The sequence below is a fragment of the Grus americana genome, chromosome 18 (assembly GCF_028858705.1).
Source record: "Grus americana isolate bGruAme1 chromosome 18, bGruAme1.mat, whole genome shotgun sequence".
In the NCBI taxonomy this organism is placed as follows: domain Eukaryota; kingdom Metazoa; phylum Chordata; class Aves; order Gruiformes; family Gruidae; genus Grus; species Grus americana.
In genome coordinates this window covers 383217-403665 of record NC_072869.1, presented here as the reverse complement: position 1 = coordinate 403665, position 20449 = coordinate 383217, and the positions used below count along the sequence as shown (strand labels likewise).

At 59.0% G+C, this 20449-nt stretch overlaps 4 protein-coding genes across 4 annotated transcripts; 2 read left to right on the top strand and 2 right to left on the bottom strand.

Moving 5' to 3' along the window:
* Positions 1–280: 280 nt before the first annotated feature.
* On the bottom strand, positions 281–10416 carry ARHGDIA (Rho GDP dissociation inhibitor alpha). Its single transcript, XM_054846980.1, has 6 exons — positions 10301–10416; positions 3724–3933; positions 3322–3405; positions 2656–2732; positions 2414–2477; positions 281–1965 (listed from the first exon to the last, which is right to left on the bottom strand). Exons 2-6 carry the CDS (start codon positions 3911–3913, stop codon positions 1766–1768), a joined length of 615 nt encoding a protein of 204 aa, XP_054702955.1. The 5' UTR covers positions 3914–3933; positions 10301–10416; the 3' UTR covers positions 281–1765.
* Positions 10417–10597: 181 nt separating this feature from the next.
* ALYREF (Aly/REF export factor) lies at positions 10598–15507 on the bottom strand. Its single transcript, XM_054847063.1, has 6 exons — positions 15236–15507; positions 14817–14948; positions 12267–12414; positions 12104–12167; positions 11754–11934; positions 10598–10869 (listed from the first exon to the last, which is right to left on the bottom strand). Exons 1-6 carry the CDS (start codon positions 15458–15460, stop codon positions 10855–10857), a joined length of 765 nt encoding a protein of 254 aa, XP_054703038.1. The 5' UTR covers positions 15461–15507; the 3' UTR covers positions 10598–10854.
* An 82-nt stretch (positions 15508–15589) lies between these two features.
* Positions 15590–16127, top strand: ANAPC11 (anaphase promoting complex subunit 11). The gene is made up of 2 exons (XM_054846568.1): positions 15590–15750; positions 15842–16127. The coding sequence occupies exons 1-2, from the start codon at positions 15642–15644 to the stop codon at positions 15985–15987; spliced, it is 255 nt and encodes an 84-aa protein (XP_054702543.1). The 5' UTR covers positions 15590–15641; the 3' UTR covers positions 15988–16127.
* A 110-nt stretch (positions 16128–16237) lies between these two features.
* Positions 16238–17034, top strand: NPB (neuropeptide B). Its single transcript, XM_054846567.1, has 2 exons — positions 16238–16666; positions 16865–17034. Exons 1-2 carry the CDS (start codon positions 16430–16432, stop codon positions 16991–16993), a joined length of 366 nt encoding a protein of 121 aa, XP_054702542.1. The 5' UTR covers positions 16238–16429; the 3' UTR covers positions 16994–17034.
* Positions 17035–20449: the final 3415 nt, after the last annotated feature.

The window sequence follows — 20449 nt, the reverse complement described above, 5'->3', positions numbered from 1 at the left end:
CCCAACGTTTTCGCCTCCCCACACCCTTCTCATCCCTCGTGCTGCCGGCCTGCAGAACAGAGCAAGCAGCAAGGGACAGATCTTGAAGACAAACACTGCAGTGGGGGCCCCCTGCCTCTTCTCTTCTGGCCAGGGCTGTCCCAGATCCCGTTTCACAACTCGGCAAGCCCGGGGATTCTGGTGTTCTCCCACCCCAGGTGTTCGCACAGATGTTCTGCCAGTCCCTGCCAAGACCCAGAACCAGGAGGATCCCCAACAGAACCAGAATGGACAGCAGATGGTCAGTTCAAAGATTTTATTTAACTGTCATAAAAGGAGAAGCAGACGATGATTCCAAACCTGTTAACCCGGGTCTAGGATTTACAGACAATATGCACCAAATCAAATTAACAAAAATCTCTCTAGGGGCAGGGCAAGGGAGAGTTAGAGGCAAAGACGTAGCTACGACAAAGCCACATGTACTTGGTCCCAGTTCTAACACGACCTCAATGTGGTAGGATCCAAATAAGAGGGCTGCGGAGCTGGAACGTGCCTGCCCGGCCCTCAGGGGCTCACAGAGGGCTCCTTTGCCCCGGGCGCTGTCAGGGCGGCCTTGGGCAGGCCGGCGTGCCGCAGGGTCTGCTGCGGGCACGGGGGGAGTCGAGTGTCAAGGCAATAAATACTGACAGGCCAGGCACAGATTTTAAAGGCAGAACAGATACATAAGGCATTAACCGCTTCTGAACACTTGTCCGTTGCAAGCTCTTTGTTGATCGCATCAGCAGAGCAGCTGCAGAAACAGACTGGTCCATCCTCAGCCCAAAACAGCCAGGAGGGCAGGTGCCTCCTGGAATTTCAGTGCTTTGCAGCTACCCTGGCTGCAATGAGAAGTGTGAGGTGATGGCAACGCTGGCGACTCCCGCACCCACCCGCCTTGCAACCCCCTCTGTGCCTCGGAGGTGCCGAGGCTGCCAGAGAGTGCGGAGCTCTACGCAAACAGGGCGAGGGGTCCTGCCAGGCCAGCTCTCTGGACACCGGGAGGGGCGGCCAGGCATCACCCACTGGAGATGTCCCGTCTCGGGTGAAGAACGGACCAGCAGCAAAGCGGGAAGTTGTGAATCTTTCCTAATAACCCATGAGGGGCGTGACCAAGATGAGTGCCATGCCAACGAACAGGGGGAGGGTGGGTGGCATTTAAAAAGTGTAACAAGGGCAGGGCCCCCTCCCTAGAGGATACGTGTTACACATTAAGGCATCATGGTTACAGGGAACATCCACAAATGAAGCTGCCAGCGTTCCCAGGACACTGACTTGGGCGGAAGGGGCAGGCCCGACATGATTTTAGCCAACAAACAGATTCGATAGCTGCCTGGCATCAAAGTTCTTCAGCTACTTGGAGGCAGTAGCTACCCTGAGCTGTGCACAGGAAAGCCAAGCGCAGGATACTACACAGAACACAGGAGTCTCTCCCCTTCAGCACCTACCCAGATAGAGGGAGGTGAGAAGCAGCAAAGGGCCTGGCAAGGGAGCAAGTGCTCCCCCCTCTGCGCTGGGACAGCACGGCCCTGGGACAGGCAGCTGGAGATCAGATGCAGACAGCACGGTTTGGTCAATGCACTCAGCGATTCTCTGGGGAGGGGGCACATTACAAAACTGAGCTCTCTGGTCAAATTATAACAGGGGTGAAAGGTAAGAGGGTTCCAATGTCAGCACTTTGGTACAGGGGGGGATTTCTACGGTAGCCACTGTCTGATTCACGCTCTCTGGGGTTTGGCCTCGGGAAGGGCTAGTCCTTCCAATCCTTCTTGATGGTCAGGTTCCACTCCCAGGACAGGTGGTCAGTCTTATCATCATCTGTGAACTTGGATTTGATGTTGTAGCTGCCCCGGGCCAGCATGCCCTTAGGGGCTTCTTCCATGGGGGTCAGAAACTCGTACTCCTCTGCTCGGGGGCCGTAGCTCCCAACCATGTATTCGGTCTTGTCAACTAGAAGGAGAAAAAGAGGTGTATGGAGGCTGTTTAAGAGGCACCCCCCACCACCATTTGGGGCAAGGCTGATGCACATGAACAGTCTGTTACTGCTACAGCAATCCACAGAGGAGCTGTGGGAACACGAATGACACCTGCATTAACAGCCCTGTTCACTCCAGGATCGGCTGCTCCTGCAGGGAGCGATCCCCCTACGCTAGCACCGCTCTCAGCAGTGACCTGTTCACTGCTGCGCTCCGGCGGGGGTTACACACCACGCCCGGAGGCGCAGGTGCCTCCCTGCAGTAGACCCAGAAGCCTGCACACATTGCCCCAGAGACGACCGAAGACTGTCCCTTCCCGTGAGGAGCTGCTGGGGCACCCGTGGGTGAGCCCCCATTGCCACCGTGGAAAGGGCAGAAAGCCCTCGCACAAAGCAGCACCCGAGTCACAGAAAAGCACTTACTTTTCACTCCTTTCCGGAACGTGTGCTGAATATACTTCAACCCTGACACAATCTCCCTGTTCACCTGCAGAGAGACAAGCAAGGACTGTAGAAGTTGTCTCCTAGACACACGCCTGCCTCACCCACAGTAGGAGACAATTTCCTCCATCACACCACTTTTCAGGGCTCAGGCAGTCCCCGTGCTGGGATCGCAGCAGTCCAGTGTTCCACTCATTCTTCACTTTTCAGATGTGAATTCTTACCCTAAAGGAGATTTTTATCCGGTATTCCACACCCTCCTTCAGCACAAACGCTTGCTTCTTGTAGCTCTCCAGGTCACCTACAAAGAAGGGAGAGGGTTGCTCAGGGTCCCTTTGTATTGTGCTCTGGGGCGAATTTAAGTTGCAAGAGGTGATCAGGACAGGATCTGCAGAAGCATGGCATGACCCTTACTGCCTGGACAGCACGCAGTTCATCCTTTCATTTTTGCATGACAGGACCCTCCCTGCTGCACTGCCCACGGCGGGCAAGCGATGCCCTGTGAAAGGACACTGCCGCGCAACACAGTTAATTCAAGAACGTTCCTTTGCAGGCGTTTGCTCCGAGGCTGTCACCATCTCGAAGCTGCCGTTAGCGCCGCTGCGCAGGCTGGAGGACAGCTGGCTCCCCCACCCGGCAGCTCACGCCTCTACAAAGGAGGGCTGGCAAGGGAGCGCACGCAGAAAGGCCTTCTGCTGCGATGGGGGACACAGCCGCTGGGCTCAGAGTACGGAACCCTGCAGTGGTGTGGGCACCTTATTCTGCCTCCGGCACAGGGGCATTTCTGACAGAGGAGAGGGCCTGCCCACCACGCCAGCAGTGCTCCCACCAGGCTCCACGCTGAGCCAGTTGTGACCCGGGAGAAGGGCTGGAATTCTTCCCTAGCTCACCTGTCAGGTCCAGCTCCAGGGGGCCAGGAGCAGTAGCGCAGACCAAAGTCAGCTTGGTCACCACCACATTTGGAGCATTGGGATCTAGAAGACAAGCAAAAAGGCTGTTCAACACCCATCCCTAATACCCACCAACACAACTCCTTCACTTCTTGAAAGCACAAGAAAACCAGTGAGAACAACATCCCCTCAGTGAAGGTCTGGGCTTCCCACTGTGCCAGGCCCAGCCCGCAGCCTCCCCAAGAGCACCCCCTCTAACGGCGGAGAGCCCCCCCAGTCCCTGTGCCTCGTTCCAAGGGCCAGAGATCAGCACGGGGCAAGCGCAGACACGTGCCTTTATGCTCCCGGCTGTGCTCAAGCTGAAGCGCAAAGAGCGAGGCATAGCCACGTCCTAGGGCTCACCTGCAGTCACAGTGACGGCACCGAGCAGTGCCTCCTTGTACTTGCGCAGGCTCTCATCATCCTTGTCCAGCTCCTGGATCTCCTGGATGCTCTTCTGGGCAGGTGGCTTATAGTTGACGGAGTGTTCGTCCTCCTCATTTTCAGCTGCAATCTGGGCCAGCTGCTCCGCTGTCGGCTCCTGCTCTGCCATCCTCACACACGCGAGTTACACTGAAGTGGGGAGGAGAAGCATAACTGCACCTACCTACTCCACCAGCGCAGGCTCCTTCCCAGCAGCACGGCCTGGCAGCACCAGCCAGGCTTCCCCAGAACTGCTCCACCGTGACTCCACTGGCTCCCCCTCTCGCTTGGGCCCTCCACAGGCTGTCCCTGGGGGGCTTTCGAGGACACAAGCCTGCCGCGGGCCCGCAGCCCCTGCCCTCTCCTCTAGTAGGCCAGGTCTCGTATTCAGCCCATGGAGGTCCATGCAAGAGGGCAGGAAAAATTCAACCTCGGTGCTTTACCCAAAAGATGGAACAGGTGAAAACCTGAACCATAGAGAAAACGCTCTCCTCCACAAGAACGACTGTGTGAGGCTTTCACTTATAATAAACCTGAGCCCAGAATAAACCCAGTTCAGTTCTGCTCTCTACAACACACGGTTCCAGCTAAGAATAGGCCTCTGCCCCACCACTGGCACGAATGCCAGGAGCCTCTGCTGCAATCCGGAGCTCGCAGTTTGTAACTCAATCAGATCAACCTGCTCTGCGCCGGGTGCCTCGGAGGAGCGGAACAAGACACCTGGCTCAGCTGATCTCATGCTCGGCCCTCATCAAAGACCTTGTAACGCACAGCCAGTGAAACAGATAATGCATCAAAAACACGTGCACAGTTTGGCTTGGCTGTCCAGGACTCTAACAAGGAAACACCCAGTGGCACACTGAGGGCTGGTGAAAGGCGATGCCAACACCCCATTAAAAACCTCGGTAAAAGCCAAGACAACCTCATGATGCTCCACAGGTCTCCTAGGGGTCATCCTACGGCAAATATCAACTTGGACTCTCTAAAGACTCGAAAAACTCTTTCAGTGACAGCTTTTGAAAGGCTTTTTGTACAAGCAAAATCTTTCACAAATGATCTGCTGATGGATCCAGATGTTTGTGTCATTACCTGGCATTCCTGCATTCCTGTTCAATATTCCCGCCTGGAGCTCTGCGCTAGCACACACGACTCACCACAGAACTGCATTCGCTGCTCTGGCATCTTGTTTCCAAATAAATCAAGAGCTACAACATTTGCTACAAATACAACAAACACACACAATGTACTTAAATACTGGCCTAATTATGATCTACACGCACCTAAAGCTTCTCCCACAGGTCACACTAAATAAACTATTATCCGTTCTTTTTGTCTTCGAGCTAACTGACATAATAGCACATAGTTCAATTATTCCATTTCTGCCCAATGTGCCACCCGGAGGGGGAAAGAAAAGAGACCTCAGCGCTGACATTAATCACACGCAGTTTACAGAGCACATTTTATAGTGACGCGAGGCGAGTTCTGCAGATGCTGGAGCCAGTCTGACTCCACATCCAGTTGGAGCCTGGCAATGTCTGTAATAGCGGAACAGTGGAGGTGCCACCTGGGCTCCACTAATATTTTTAGCCATAAACATCATGAATGTTTTGATAGGGAACAGGGCAAAGGAGACAGATTAGACACAGAAAGTGAAATTTTGCACATCTCCGCTGGAAGAGAAGACTACAGCAGACCCTATCAGCAAATAGGCAGAGGAGAGAGGAGGGAAGGGGGAGGGAGAACTGCTGGCCAGCCTCCCGGCCAGGGAGCCGGTGCTGGGGCGGAGCGGCAGCCAGGGCCCCGGTGGGGACCTGCTCCTTGCCCACTCTCAAACCTGAGAACAGACTTGCTGACTCGCCTGGGCTGGCAGCGCTTCCCCAGAGAGGCTGGCACGGCTCTCGGGGTGTCCTGGGGGGGATATTTGCAATGGATGCAACTGGTGACTCTGGGGATTAAAGCCTGACTAAGATTTAGCACCAGCCAAAGGTGGGGGGGGGGGGGGGAGATGTGGCACTTGGGGGTTATTACAAGGGCTTTGGCCCTGCGTGGCACAAACGCTTCTGCGTAGGGCAGCTTTTCTGATTGTACCTTCGCACTCACTACTCCCAACAACTGCCGGTGCTGACCCCTGTACTTTACAACAAACAGCTGGCCCTTCTGCATGGCATTCTCCAATATCCTGGCACCGAATATCGTGGAAACTGCTATCCAAAAGGCCATTTAATTTCACGTGATACATGAACAACTGGTTAGATTTCACCCTGGCATCTCCGTACCAAACCCAGTCACTTCCTTTGTGCTCCTATCCAAAAAAGCCTCCAGCCTTGAAGACGCCCAGAAGCGTTGAGCAAACAGGCACTCAAGTATCCGTTCTACTGCTTGTTCCCCTTATTGCAGTCCTCCGCCTCGCCTCCAGGCTGGATTTCACCTCCCAAGCACTACAGGTCGTTCTCTCCCTGCACGCTGAAGAGCTCCTTGACCTTCCTCCCAAGACACTTGTAGCTTTCAGGAAACGGAAGTGACAGACTTTCAGTGAGAGCTTGAAAGAACTGAAGTCCCAAGGCACGGACTTCTGTTGACTCCCAAACTCTCTGCGACTGAGCCCTCTCTGGAAGCATGAATATAATAAACAGACGGTCCACCAGTACCCACAGGCATATCCCCGACAGCGCTGGGTCCCTTTCTGCGGCATTAGCATCCACAGGTATACGTCACCTTCCAATTTTCAGGCCAAGCAGAGACAAAGCTCCTTACAAACGGCCTGATCAGCACCTGCAAGCGACAGGCCACAGGAGCCCCCAGACAGCCTCTCCTCAAACAAGCGAAGCTCGCCACAGCCAGCACTGTGCTCGCAGCGAAGGATCAGCACTGCAAGGTGAACAGAGCAGCACCAGCCGCAGTGGGCTCCCGGCAGCAGCGTCAGGTCTGGAAGATCACTGCGCTCCGCACAGGAACAGCGTTAGCATTAAACAGTACTGATTTCTAGCAGCTGATTTCCAGGATCAGATATCCTATCCTGATCAGTTGAGAAATGCATTAGTTAGAGCTACCGCTCATTGATAACCAACCTCCAGATGTAACAGACGGGGCAACAGTTCCTCCCACACATCATCAGCTCTGTTAGGGTAACCCCTCTCACAAACAGATATTTAGCAACAACCATGCCGTTGAGGGCACATAAAAAACAAAACAAAACAAACCCGCAAAAAACCCAACAAAAACCCAAACCCCTAGCTCTTCGGTTGCGTTCCTATGCCTCTAGCCTTAATCCTGTGACCCAGAGCTAAAGAAACCACCAGGCGCACCACCACACAGATTAATCGAGAACCACCCCAGTCCCCACAGAATCTCTGGAGCCAGGAAAGCCCACCAGAGACAGAAAACAGCTCTTCAGACCAACACACAGCGCTATTCCAGCCAGCAGCTCAGGCCAGGGTTCAGCTCCGAGAAAGGCCTGGAGAAATACCACTTCACCTCTTCCCAGTGGCTTCCCCAGGAGCAGCAGTCAGAAGAAGGTCTCTGACCAGGCTGCGCCAAGGCCACCGCTGCAGCCCTCCCGAGAAGAGCGGGCTCCTGCAGCCTGGCCGGCCCCAAGGATCGAGAGGCACCCTGTGACCTGCACAGCGTGCTGGACCTCATCACCACGGGCCACAGCACCTCAGCTACTTCTCCAAACATGCAGCCAGAGAGGACGGAGACTCCTAATCGCATCCAAACTTTTCTGAGGGCCTCAACCTCACCCTTCAGGCTTCTCGGACAAAGCGTTTATTACAGCTCAGGATTAGTAAAACAGAGCTGTTCCAGGTGTGTGGAAGACCAGCCATCACACTGCCGGACAAAGCGAAGCCAAGGGACTTGATCACATGTGAACTGCCGGGAGAGAACCGCACTCGCGTATTCCACCTGCGCCACGCTGAGACCTCGAGCAAACACGCACTGACCGCAGAGGAGGGACCTGCAGCACGGTCCTTCAAAGGGCTCAGCCCCCTCACAAAAGCCTTCCCACACACTGCTGACCTGCAGCCAGCCGCAGGTGCCTTACGGGAGCTCAACACCTCAAACCTCAGGCATTGGAAGGAAACTCCTCCTCAGCTCCTTTCGACACGCAGGAGACGCTTGGGTGCCCTGCTCAGCACCTCTGCACGGCAGCTCTCTGGCTCTTACGGCACAGCCGAGTGGCAGAACGCTAGAGCTGGTGCCCCTGTGGCTCCTGGGAGGCCTGCTGCGGGATGGCACAGACCCGCCGTGAACTCTGCCACAGCCGGCAGGGAAGGGCACTCCCAGCCCGCGCTCGGCCTGAAAGCAAATCACAGGAGGCGGGCTCCTCGGCCGCAGAGGGACGGCTACAGAAACAGCCCTGGGCTCTTCTCAGATCCTTGCAGATCGCAGAAGCCTGCAGGAGACAGCAGGAGGCTGAATCGCTTCCCACCTGGGAATTCACACTCCACTGCTTCCTCAAGTCAGCAGTTTCTCCTGGATTCCCTCAGCATTTTTCATGCAGGACGGAAGAGCCAGCAGTAGTGAATGTGAGAGCCCCACCTTCTGCCAGACAGACAAACTGCTAGGAACATAACCCTGTTTGTTTTCAGGCAGACAGCGATAAACGGCGACTTCTTCACGTGCCGGGATCAAGATCCCATGGCACTAGTGGAACCAGAGTTAGTCACAGTCTCTTCAGATGAGCTAATTGGCTTCTGACGTCCATTAGGCCACAGCGCAGCCGTGGACACGAAGCAGTGCCAATTCCAGCGGTCCCCACCCTTCCTTCTTCCCCCGTGCTGCAAGGGAAAGCTTGTGCAGCCACACAGCAAACTCAGTTGGAATTTGATCCAGTTAATAACCGTTTCTGCAGGGTTATTTTCCAGCCAGATCAGTCTGCTAATCCAGTTCACTATGGAGCTACAAAAGCTGCTACACCACAAGGAGCAAGAACCGCTTAAACCATCTCAAGGCTGCGCTGCTGCTGCACACGTACAACGACAGCTCGGGAGGCTGGATCGGAAATAAAGTGGGCTCGGATGGCTCCCAGGACAGCGGCAGGGGAGGGAAAGCATTTCAGCAGCACAGGAGGAACTGGTGACTTGCTGACACTTCCCGAGGCCGAGTGCTGCCCTCTGACTCCGCCTGGGGAATTTGGAGGCAAGGGGACTCCGGATAGTGCTGCTGCACCAGTCACTTTGTAAGAGTGTCCCAGAGAACTCTCATCTCGCCTGATCCCCACCACTGCCTCACAGCTCTGGGGAAGAAGGACTCCAGAAACAGCCTGCTGCCTTTCAGAGACTTGGCAGTTTGGAGACGTAAATTTTTTTTTTTTTTTTTTTTTTGCTCTTGACATAACGCTGAACTGCAGCTCACCTTACAAGGTGTTAACCATCAAGAGCAAAACCAAAGGCGTGAGCAGACATTTCCGTACGCTCACAACTTCAGAAATTTAAAAATCTCTCGCAGTTGTACACCCAGGATGCAAACAAGTTATGCGGGTAAGGGGGCTGCAGCCTGGCTACAAGTGCCCGATTGCGTGGTGACCCCGGCGCCGCAGCCGTGGGCACTGCCAAGAGCACGACCCATCAGTACGAATCCCCATAGTGGAACACCACAACAAAACCGCCTCTGCTCAGCAGTTACAGGACAAGGATACCTGCACTGGAGGAACACTTGGAGAACCAGAGCAACAGAGCACTCTGGACCAGACCCGAAACCCTCAAGGCAACAATTTAGCCACTTAGCACGATTGGGAGTTCTTCTTGTGTTAAGAAAAGGAAGTTATGACTTTCAGGCTTGCAGCAAGGAGCCTACAGAGCCAGGGAAGCCCTCGCCATCCTTCCGGCAGGGCTGTAAAGGAAGGAGGAGAACCGAGACCTCCTGCAGGAGGCTAGCTGCAGTCCTTACGCACGTTGCCCCAGCAGCTTTGACATGCACCCTGCCTGCAGCACTGAGGGGGATAAACCAGGCTCTTCACCTACTCCGACACAGAAGGAAACCGACCCTGAAGAAGTTGCTTCCAAGTTCCTCATTTCGTAACTAGAAACCATTTATGGAAAATCTGTTTGAGACGAACGAGAGCGCTTGCACCTCCCACCGCCCTGGAAAGTGAAAAGGGCCCAGCGCTCCTTTTTACCGCCCCCCGCAGCCCAGGTGACGAAAGAAACCCGAGGCGGGGGCTGGGGGCAGCCCCGGCTCCTCCGGGCAGCACGAGCCGGCCCAAACCGTCCGTGTTTCACCCTAACCGTGGGACTCGTGCCGCGAGAGCCCCGCTCCGCTCCGGTACGGCCCCCGCCAGGGACAGCGGCTTTCCCTGGCCCTGAGAAGGTCGCGCAAGGGCACTCGGGGGCCCCTGCTCCCCCCACACACACACTCGGCCGCGCCCCGGCCCTTCCCGCGGCCCGGAGCCAGCGGGGCGCGGGGCGTCCGGCCCGACCAGGCCCCGGCGGGGCGGAGACGCGGCCCCGCGACCTGAACATCCCCTGGGGCCCCGGCCCGATCCCCGCCGCTCCCCCGCGGCCCGGCCCCGCCCTACCGGCCCTGCTCGCTCTCCGCGCTGCGGTGACAACGCCGCCGGGATCCGCCCAGCCGCCCGCGCTCCCCCGCACTTCCGGGACACGCCCGTCACTTCCCGTTATACAAGGCCGAGCTCAGCGCCTCACTTCCGGCCGCGGCCCGGCGCGCTGATTGGCCCAGGGGATACGCGCGCGATTGCGAGATGGACGATAGAGTTGGGGCGGGCGGGTAGAGCGCCGCGGGGCGGGGCGCGGGAAGGCGCGCGCGGAATGGGCGGGGCAGGGGGCGGGGCACGAGGCAGCCACAGCTCTCGACACGGTTCTATTTTATTTCGGCAAAGGTGAAAAAGCCACCTCGGCCCAACAGGCAACCAGTAAAATTTATCCCAAAAATAACTCGGTACAAAACAGGTCTGCTTCAGAATTAAAAAAAACCTTTACAGGAGTTTAAAACCTATCCCAGAACGTAAAAGTAAAACAAATCCCATCCTCGGTATTAGTAGCCACAGCCGCGGCCCCCGCCGGGAGCGTGGAGCCACATCGGAGTCCTTCCCTGCGCCCGCCGCCCGCCGCTTTAGCTGGTGTCCATCTGGAAGAGAGGAGAGGAGCCGTCACCGCGCGCCCCGCCACAGGCAGCCCGGCCCCAGTAAACTGCCACAACTCCCTGGCGCTGCCGGGGTTCGAGCGCCGGCCCGGGAGCGTGAGGCAGCCTGGGTGCAGCTGACCGACCCACGACGGCGAAGTGCCCTGCTGTGCCACCCCCGCCCTGCCCAAGTCTTGCGCAAAATAAATGTATTTATTTACGCATCCCTGACACCAGAGAAGACTGTTATAAACCACCAGACCTTCCCGTGCCATTTGTTTCTGGAATTCTGCTCCTCCCAGTTATTCTGTACTCTCAATTTTATCCCACTCCTACAACGCTGATTCCGCCACCATCAATGCGCACGCATGTGACCTCGGTTCTCTGTCGAGATTTTACTCTGGCTGCGGCACAGAGGCACCTGAGCCAGTTCTGACAGCCGCAAACAACGCGCGTGGCTCCGTGCGTTACGGACTCATATCCGCCATCAGCATCTCCGACCTTTCCTCCGTCAGCATCCCATGTAGTTATTTCGCATGTTTTTTTCTTTTTGTTTTTCATTTCTCCAGCCCATTATCTCTGGGGGTTTTGCTATGCAGCTACCGTGCGTCAGAGCTGTTCCGGCTACGGAAGAGCCTGCCCGACAGTGGCCCCAGCGAGCTGCGGAGCTGGAGAAGGGGCCGTTTCTTGGCTATCAACAACGGCAGCCGACAAAGCGATCTAGAAAGTAAAGCCAACTAACGGAGCAAGGCACTGCTCGGCTTTAGAGGGAAACTGCTTTAGTCCAACGACCTGGAAAACACTTTCTCTTTCCTGCTGGCTCCAGGCTTCCAATGTTTCCCAGAATGAGATGCCACAGGGAACCTGGACAGCACCCGAGCAGCACTTACCCTGGCATTGTAAGCATCCAGCTGTGCATCTAGTTCTTCTGCGGAGAGCTGCTGTTTGGAAGTTCTTCCAGCTCCTCTGCCTCTCCCTCTGTTCCCGCCACGAGTTCCTCGCCTGTTGCCTCCTCCACCACCAAATCCTCCTGAACCACCGCGGTTTCTGGTCATGCCACCTCTGTTTACACTGTGATTTTTAAAGAGCAACTGGTTTAGTGCACTCCAGTTAACCCAAACAGGCACGCTGTTTGCCGAACGGGAGACGGATCCACGCTTCCTGCACAGAGAGGGGCCAGGCACATTCCCGCCCCGCGCTGACTGGGCACAGCGTCTCCCGCGGCCGTACAGCATCTCACCTCTGTGCTGGTCTCCTCTGTGTGTCAATCTGTGACGTGACCAGCTGAATGTTCATGGGGCGCCCTGCGGGAAGAGCAGCCCGTGAGCCTGCGTGCGGGACACGGGCGCACAGGCTGCTCCAGCCAGCGAAATACGCTGCGGAGACGGCCACACAAGACTCACCGTCCAAGGGGACTCCATTGTACTGCTTCATCGCTTTCAGAGCATCTGCCTTCCTTTCGAAATGCACATCCGCTGTCCCTAGGCTTCGGCCAGATCTGTCATAGTGCACGGCTGCCTTCTTCAAGGTCCCAAACTCTGCAAAGAGTTCCTGAGAAAAGAGAGGGAGAAGAGCGCACACGTCCATCAGCGCTGCAAACACCGCATGGCCCAGAGACAGCGCTGGCTGTTCCCCACACACAACCGCCCTCAGCAATCGCAGGCGCTTTTCGAAACCTCATTGAGAACTCGGAAATAGCACCAATGAAAGAGGGGAGCACAAGCCCATCGGAAGGATTTCAGAAAGTTGCCACAGGTGGCAAAACCAAGCAGGTTTTCACCACTTGCAGGGTGCACGTTTAGTGAAGCAGACTCAAGGGATGCCGACCCATTTCTTTTCCCAGGGAAAGTGCGGGTCTTTTTGTTGAGGCTGAGTCAATGGGATGAGTATTTAAACATAATCCGGGCCCTAATCCATTTCACAGAGGAAGAACGAGCTGTATGAGTGCAGGGATTCATGAGATGATCACAGTTTCATTATGCTGGATGTTCCCCCCCGCCCCCCCAAACTTGTCTAGACCAGGTACAATTTAAAAATACAGCCCGTTAGGAATATAACCCAAAAAGTGAGATTAGGAAAAGCCCTCTGCTGAAGTATGTCATTCGCTGTCACAAAGGATGGAAACAAAAAGGCAGCAATGGAGCCACCAATTTTGTTTCGCAGGAGCTACATTTCGTCAGCCAACAGGACACCTCACCTTCGTGGGTTCCTGCTACACCCAGTGCCTCAGAAGCTCAACACCTACACCAGAGCTGCCAGGCGCCCGGAGGGACGGGCCACCCTCTGCAGCATCTGCTCAAAGCCTGACTGCCACGCAGCCATCCCCATGAGTTACTGCCCAGGCTCCTGACGGAGCACTGTACGTTCTCGCTCCTCCCTTGTACTCATTCACCAGAGGTGAATGTTAACGTGGCACTCGATAGAAGCTTTCTGGAACAGAGCACAACACAGGTGAGGTGGTGCTCGGCCACTTCTCCAGAGCCAGCTTCTCCTTGCGCTGCAGAGAACACAGGATCCTCCCGAGCAGCAGCGAACACTCAGGGAGCGACGTTGTGCAGCTCCTCCGAGAGCAGCGCGCATTCGAGGTTCCTGCCGATACACCGCCCCAGCTTCGCTGTACCGCAGTAATGATGCGATTAGCATAGAAACAAAGAAAGCAATCACCACATCTGAGGCAGCACTAAATTACGGGATGGGTAGTAACAAACAGGTGCAAAGCCATTAAATCAGCTTTGCTGCTAAATAAACCAGAAGTGGAAGCTCGTCCTCACCTCAGCCCAAGCCGCAGTGGAAAAGGTGAATCTCACCTGCCACACAAAGCGCAGGAGCTGCTTAAACTGAGGTGACTTTACAGAGCCATGTTTTACACATCGGGGCCTGACTACGGCAAACAGGAAACTCATTTAAACCAAATCTAAGCTTACATGAGGAAAGGAGGTGGTTTCAAACGCATTACCGAGTAACTAGGTGACCTGAAAGAGCTCGCTTCCGACTCCCCAGGCACAGCCAGACCGGCACGTGGAGTAACTGGAATGAATTAACCAATGAAGAAAGTGTAAGAGTGGTTGGTTGTTTTACCCTGGTGAGGACAACGAGGACCAGAAGCCAATTTCAAAGGAAGCGCTTTGCAGCATGACGGAGCCAGCAGAGCCCCCAGTGGGGATGCACCTGGTACTCGCAAACGTTTATTTCTGCACAACTCGCCGCCCACTCACGGCTGTGCCCTCGCAGCCAGTGGGAGCACCGTGTCTCGCGCGCAGCCACAGAGACAGATCACACCGTACGCCCGACTGAAAGAATCCAGCAGGGTCTTACCCAAAGCACAGCTGAAACAAGGGATATGACCACGACAGGCAACTCGGCCAGAAGACCTAACGGACCAGGTACCACAGATGCTGCAGCGTAGGGGAGTGCGTTCTCCCTCACAAATAAGGCTCCCCAGTTACACCAACGGATGCGTCCATAGAACACCTCGACACTCAACAGAACGCCACTTTAACAAAGCTGCGCAAACACGTCCCATAAAACCAGCACGCAGACATACACGCAGTACGGTCACGGAATTTCTGCAGATATGCAGACCTTAAGAGTTTACAGTTTACACTAAGTTCTCCAGTCATAGCTGGATCCAGCCAAACAGCAGCATTTCACCACACGTGTGCTGTGGCAGTCGCTCACAACACAATTAACTGCAGCTCTGCACAAGACGGCGGCTTTTCCAAATTGCAACCCCCTTGGAATCAGCAGAGCGGCTGCAGAACAGACGCTCACGGCACAAACCTCGTCACCAGCACAGAGCCGATTCACTCAGGGATCGCCCGGCCCGGCCACGGAAGGCAGCGGGACCTGCCGAGCTCCCACAGGCGCCCAACACGCCCAAGCCCGACGCTATGAATTAAACCCCCCGCGAACGCCCCCCGTGCACCCAGCGGGGCCGCTCCCGAGCCCCCTACCTGGATGTCCGCATCCGAGACGCCAAAGTCCAAGTTCGAGACGAGGAGCTTCCCGCCGGTCTCCACGCCGGCCCCCGCCCCGAAGCCGCTGTCGAACAGGTCGTGCTGCCACTTCTCGGGGAGCTGCTTCGGCTGCAACGAGACCGGGACCTCGCTGACCGGCGCCGGGGCACCACCAGCCACAGGCCGCCGCCGGCCACGCTGCCCGCCCAGCCGCGAGCGGACAAAGGGCCGCCGGGAGCGGACAAAGGGCCGCCCGGCGGGCCCGCCCCCCGCCCCGCCGCCCCCCCGCGCGGCCCCGCCGCCCCATCCCGCCGCCCGCCCGCCCGCCCTCGAGAAGGCCCGGCCGGGACCCGGTCCCGCACGGCGCCGCCGAACCCCGCGGGCGACCGCACTCCCCGCCCCGCCGCGCTCCATACCCGGCTGTAGGGCGCGGGCCGGTTCCTGCCGCCGCCCCGGGCCATCACCGGCCTGTTCCGCACGGGGCCGCCGCCTCCCGCTCGCCCGGCTCCCACGCCGCCCCGGCCGGGCCCGCCCCCGCGGGTGGCGCCGCCCCGGCCCCGGCCGCCGCCTCGGCCGGCCCCCCGCTGGCTCCGGTTGAGCTTAATGATATCGTCCAGGGACATGTCCATCTTGTCGGCCATGATGGCGGCTCCGCTCCGGGGCCTGCACTTCCGGCCGCGCTGCCGCCGACGCCGGAAGCGGAAGGGGCGGGGCCGACGGGCGAAAGCGCGGCGGCCGCGCGCGCTTGTGCGCGGGGCCTTGTGGGGCTGGCGGGGCGGGACTTCCGGCGGCGCGGGGCGGGGCGGGGCGGCGGCGCGGGCGATGCGGGTGCGCGTGCGGAGCTGGCACGGCGTCGCGTCCTGGCTGTGGGTGGCGAACGACGAGAACTGCGGGATCTGCCGGATGGCCTTCAACGGCTGCTGCCCCGACTGTGAGTGCGGGCCGGGGCGGCCCGGGGCCGCAGCTTCCCCACCCCCGCCCCCTTCCCCGGGCCCGGGCCTGACGGGCTGTCCGTGCCGCAGGCAAGGTGCCCGGCGACGACTGCCCGCTGGTGTGGGGACAGTGCTCGCACTGCTTCCACATGCACTGCATCCTCAAGTGGCTGAACTCGCAGCAGGTCCAGCAGCACTGCCCCATGTGCCGCCAGGAGTGGAAGTTCAAGGAGTGACGGCCGGTCCCCGCCGTTACACCGCCCGGCGGCGAGGGGGGCCGGGGCCGCTTCCCGCTTCCCGCCGCCGGCAGCCCCCGCCCCGGGCCGCGCTCTGCACCGCGCTCCCGGCCGGGCCGCCCTCGATAACCGTGCGGCCGCCACTCGCCCCTCCGGCGTCCCGTGTCCTTCTGCGCTCGGGAGCGGGGACCGGGGGGCGGAAAGCGGCTCTGCCGGGCGCGGGAGCGTCGGGACCCCCGCCCCGAGCCTGAGCCTGGCCCGGCCCCGGCAGGGCCCCTCGGCCACCCGGGCACGGCTGCGGGGCCACCGGTGAGCAGCTCCTTCCCCGCGGGCTCCACCGCCCCGGGAGGGCGGGACGCGGGGAGGGGACGGGCGAGGCGAGCCCCCCCGCCCGGCTATAAAGGCGGCGGCGGCCCCGGAGCGCTGCGGTCCCCCCGGCACGATGCGCGCTGCCCGCTGGCTGGGGCTGGTGCTGCTCTGCCTCTGCCGCCCCGCCGAGCCCTGGTACAAGCCGGCGGCCGGGCCCCACCACTACTCGGTGGGCAGAGCCTCGGGGCTGCTCTCTGGCCTCCGCCACTCGCCGCACGCCCGCCGCTCCGGCACTGACGGCACCGCCGAGCCCAGCTCCGGTGTGCTGCCGCCCGGCTCTGCCCGCCCGCCTGCCCGGCTCCACGCTGCGGTGAGTACCGGGGGCACGGTGGGCACTGGGGCTGCTCCCCACGGGACGCTGGGCACAGTTTGTGCTGGGACTACCCTCCATGCCGTGGCGGGGTCCTCTCCCTGCCAGGTGCTGGGGCATGGTGGGGGCACCCCTGCTCGCCCCACCAGCACCGTGTTGCCGGGGGACCCCGGTCCCTGCTGATGGTCTCCCCCACAGGTGCCGTGCGTGACGGATGTCGCCCCCGAGCCGCGGAGCTGCAGGGTGCTGCCTGGAGCCCCCGGTGCTCTCCTGTGCAAGGCGGACGTGACTGTGTCCTTGGACCCCCTGGAGTGTGCGGGTGCCTGAGCCGGCACCGGTGGCTCTGCAGTGACAATAAATGTGCTTGGGCTGGCTCCATCGTGTTCTGTTCTTGCAGGGGAGGGAGGTGCGGTGGGGTGGGATGGGGGGAGCCCACCCGTGTCTGTGGAGCTCGGGGCTGCTCTGCCAGGTTCACTCCTGGGAAAGTGGCACAGAGGAAACATCTCGCCCACGAGGCTGCTGAGCTCCCTGCGGCTCCCCAAGCCCTGCGGGGCTTTGTCTGGGGCCAGGGTCTGCCCTGCGTCAGGCCGAACAAAGCTGGGGACAGGCTGATCAGGACACTGATCGGGGCTCTGGAGATGCTCCTGGTGAGAGGGCAGCAACAGCCCAGCTGGGAACACATGAGGGCAGCTGGCAGCAGGGCTGGAGCTGAGCACAGTCCCCAGCTGCGGCTGCGTGAGGGCTCCAGGGTCCCTTGGGGAGATGGGCAGCCCCCTCCCCTACCTCCTCCTGGGCATTGCAGCAGGGAGCTGGGGTGGCTGACTGAGCACGCGCCACCTGCCTCTTGCTGCCCACTTTGACTCGACCTCAGGACTCTACCAAGCCATGGAGACCCACGACAGCGCCAGCACGGCTCTGGCCTCACGGCCCCGCTGCCCCCGGGCCTCTGTAAGTGGCCAATCCCCCCTGCCCTGCCAGGTGCCATGACTGTCCAAACACCTGGCCAAAAAAAAAAAAAAAAAAAACCACTCACTGATGATGACCGGCAAATTGCTGCCCCCCCAGCCAGCCTGACAACCTCCGTGGCTGCAGGGCTCGGTGCAGGGAGCCTGCGCAGGCAGTGCGATGCCGGGCTGAGCTGCAGGGAGCGGCAGGAACCGGTGGGGCTTTGCTGGGCAGTGAATGACCCCAGGCAGGGTGCTCTTGTCCCTGTGTCGCCCCAGCTGGGAAGGGCCCTGCTGCCCCTCTGTGCTGCAGGAGAACCCAGGCACGGCCCCTGCACGGCACCGGGGCACCCAGCAGAGCACGGCAGCAGGACACGGGCTCGGTGACAAGAGTGGGGTGGCAGCAGCCCCCTGACACCAGCTGCTCCCTGGCAAGGGTACACCCCACCCCCCTGCCAGGCATTTTGCGGGGGAGGGGGGGGGGGCTGCCTCCTCCCCGGGGCAAAGGCCGGGAGTGCAGCACCCAGCCCGGTTATGTCCTGCCTGGAGCCACCATGCGTGGCAAGCGGCTGCAGAGCCCTGGACCTCCCTGCACAGTGGGATGAGTGTGCCGATACACCAGGACCAACAAGGAGCCGGGTCCGGACTCTGGCCAGGGCAGCAGCGGCCAATGGTGCCTCACTGGGCACTGAGGTCTGCTCACCCCATCCCTCCTTTCCGTGAACGGCCAACAGAGCCCTGGGGGGGACGAGCCCCAGCCCTGCTCTGTTGAAATGTCAGGCACTCGCTGCAATCTGCGTCATAACTGGGGCGGGGGGGGGGGCTCCTTGGGATGGGTGCAGGAACCAGAGTCTTCATCTTCTGTGCTTCGGGGGGAACAACAAAAAACCCCAAACCAAAATCCACACCCAACAGAAAAACCCCAACCCACAGAAAACAAAGTAACTCACAAACTTAAAATTCATGCCTTTTTTTTTTTTTTTCCCATTTTAATTCCATGCTCCTTTTTGCCCCTGGGACTCACAAGTTGTCAGTAAATAGAAGCTTCGACGAAGGGCCCAGAGGCACTCGGAGAAAGGAACATCATAGGCAAAAGTTTTCAAAGTAAACTCAGAAACAGCTCTCAGTGGCCCCAAGGAACAGCAGCTCCACTGCGCTCCAGCTGAGCAAGCGAAGCTGACGTCTCCATGCAAACAAGTTATACCAGCAGGCAAGCACCCGCGCACGGTGAGAGCAGAAATAAAATACTTCTGTCATTTTTTTAATAACAACAGTACCTCTTTGGGTCCCAGAGGCAGCTCATTTACATGCAAATGCTCAGCCCGGGGTAGATGTGTCACCGTGGCTGAGTTGTTTGTTTTTAATGACAAACTCTTCTGCAGTCTCAGTAGGAGGGGGCTGCACGCTGCAGAGGGGTTATTTGTGTGCTCAGCAGCCGGCGGGTCTGGGAAGGGGCTGACAGCTCAGACTCACAGCTGTTTCGGGGGCGAGGAGCAACTTTGCCACCTCCAGGCAGCAGAGCCGACGCGTCCCGAAGCAGTGGGATTTCAGCAGGAGGGTGCACAGGGCAGCTGGAGGCCACGACACTGACCGGAGCGGAGCACCAGCTCTGCCCAGGCACGATGAGGTCCCAGCACGCGTGTCCCCTTTGCCCAGCGCCCAACGGCTGCTCTGTGTGCACCCCACAGCAGGCAAAGCGCTGGCCTGAGCCGCTCTCCTCTGGGCTGGGACTCACCCCTGCTCCTCAACCCGCTCCCACACCCCAACTGCAGCTGGGACAGGGACAAGGCTCAGCCTGATCCCACGGACCCTCGGGGCAGCGGAGACCCCCGGCCAGTGAGGATCTCAGCCCTGTTTTCTGCTGGGGCGTAGCTGAACAAGGAGCCGGGGCACAGTTCAGTCAGGGGCAAATCCCCAACAGCAGCAGCAGCCGTTGCCTCTGGTCAGGAAGGGAAAAGCCCTGGTCCTGGCTGGAGAGCTGCAGTGGAGCAGCCTCTGCCCAGCAGTGGGCGAGCAGCAGCAGAAAGGGCTTGCCTGGACCCGCAGGAAGGGGGGTGTCCATTCCCCAGACCCTGGTGAGCGTCTCCAGCCAGGCAGGGGTTTTTCACCAACAGCCACCAACCAGCAAGGCAAGACTGGTGTTACCTTCCTAGCAAGGAAGCATCTTCCCTGCTGCTGAAGAGCCTTTTTGCAGATCACCAGCACCTCGGGAAGGGAGAGCTCAGAACACGAGCGGAGGAGTGGAGCGCAGCGACTGAGGCTGGGAGCAGCGAGGACCGTCCTTGCCCTCCTGCCTCCCTCCCAAGTGGGAGCATCTGGGTCTCAGCAGCGGCCGTGGGGCTGCAAGGGACAACCGGGAGGAGCCCAGGGTGAGCAGACACACTCATGACATCACCCGACATCACCCGTGCTCAACGTGGCGCAGGGATGGAACTGCCACTCCTGCCCCAGGCACCCGAGGGGCTCCAGCTACAGCGGGGAGAGGATGGAGACTCCGAGCTCTCCAGTCCCTCCCCCTGCCCCGTGCTCAGCCAGGAGCGTTCCCACACAGGTGGGTGTCTTGGCTCTTGTCACGGATGACACATAAAAATATTTTACAAACATTCTATTAATTCCTGAAATGCCAGCATGTGAACATAGGCTCCGGGATTAGCAACTACGCAGCTGTGAGATCCCGAGCTCCACGGCTGATCCATCCCCAGCGCAGCCCCTCTCCAGGACAGACCCCCTGCGGCTGCTCAAGATGCTGCTTTGGCGTCACGATACACCAAGCCATCACCAGAATTCAGGTCGCCTCCTCCCTCCATACCCACCACGGCTACACATCTGCTAAACTGCC

Excerpts from the sequence above, each read along its gene's own strand:
- NPB (XM_054846567.1), top strand. The coding sequence starts at position 16,430 with ATGCGCGCTGCCCGCTGGCTGGGGCTGGTGCTGCTCTGCCTCTGCCGC. Across the intron at positions 16,667-16,864 it reads CTGCCCGGCTCCACGCTGCG|GTGCCGTGCGTGACGGATGT; the intron begins GTGAGTACCGGG and ends TCTCCCCCACAG.
- ALYREF (XM_054847063.1), bottom strand. The coding sequence starts at position 15,460 with ATGGCCGACAAGATGGACATGTCCCTGGACGATATCATTAAGCTCAAC. Across the intron at positions 14,949-15,235 it reads GGCCCGCGCCCTACAGCCGG|CCGAAGCAGCTCCCCGAGAA; the intron begins GTATGGAGCGCG and ends GTCTCGTTGCAG. Across the intron at positions 12,168-12,266 it reads CAATGGAGTCCCCTTGGACG|GGCGCCCCATGAACATTCAG; the intron begins GTGAGTCTTGTG and ends CTCTTCCCGCAG.
- ARHGDIA (XM_054846980.1), bottom strand. The coding sequence starts at position 3,913 with ATGGCAGAGCAGGAGCCGACAGCGGAGCAGCTGGCCCAGATTGCAGCT. Across the intron at positions 2,478-2,655 it reads GGATAAAAATCTCCTTTAGG|GTGAACAGGGAGATTGTGTC; the intron begins GTAAGAATTCAC and ends GTCTCTCTGCAG. Across the intron at positions 1,966-2,413 it reads GTTCCGGAAAGGAGTGAAAA|TTGACAAGACCGAATACATG; the intron begins GTAAGTGCTTTT and ends TTCTCCTTCTAG.
- ANAPC11 (XM_054846568.1), top strand. The coding sequence starts at position 15,642 with ATGCGGGTGCGCGTGCGGAGCTGGCACGGCGTCGCGTCCTGGCTGTGG. Across the intron at positions 15,751-15,841 it reads CAACGGCTGCTGCCCCGACT|GCAAGGTGCCCGGCGACGAC; the intron begins GTGAGTGCGGGC and ends TCCGTGCCGCAG.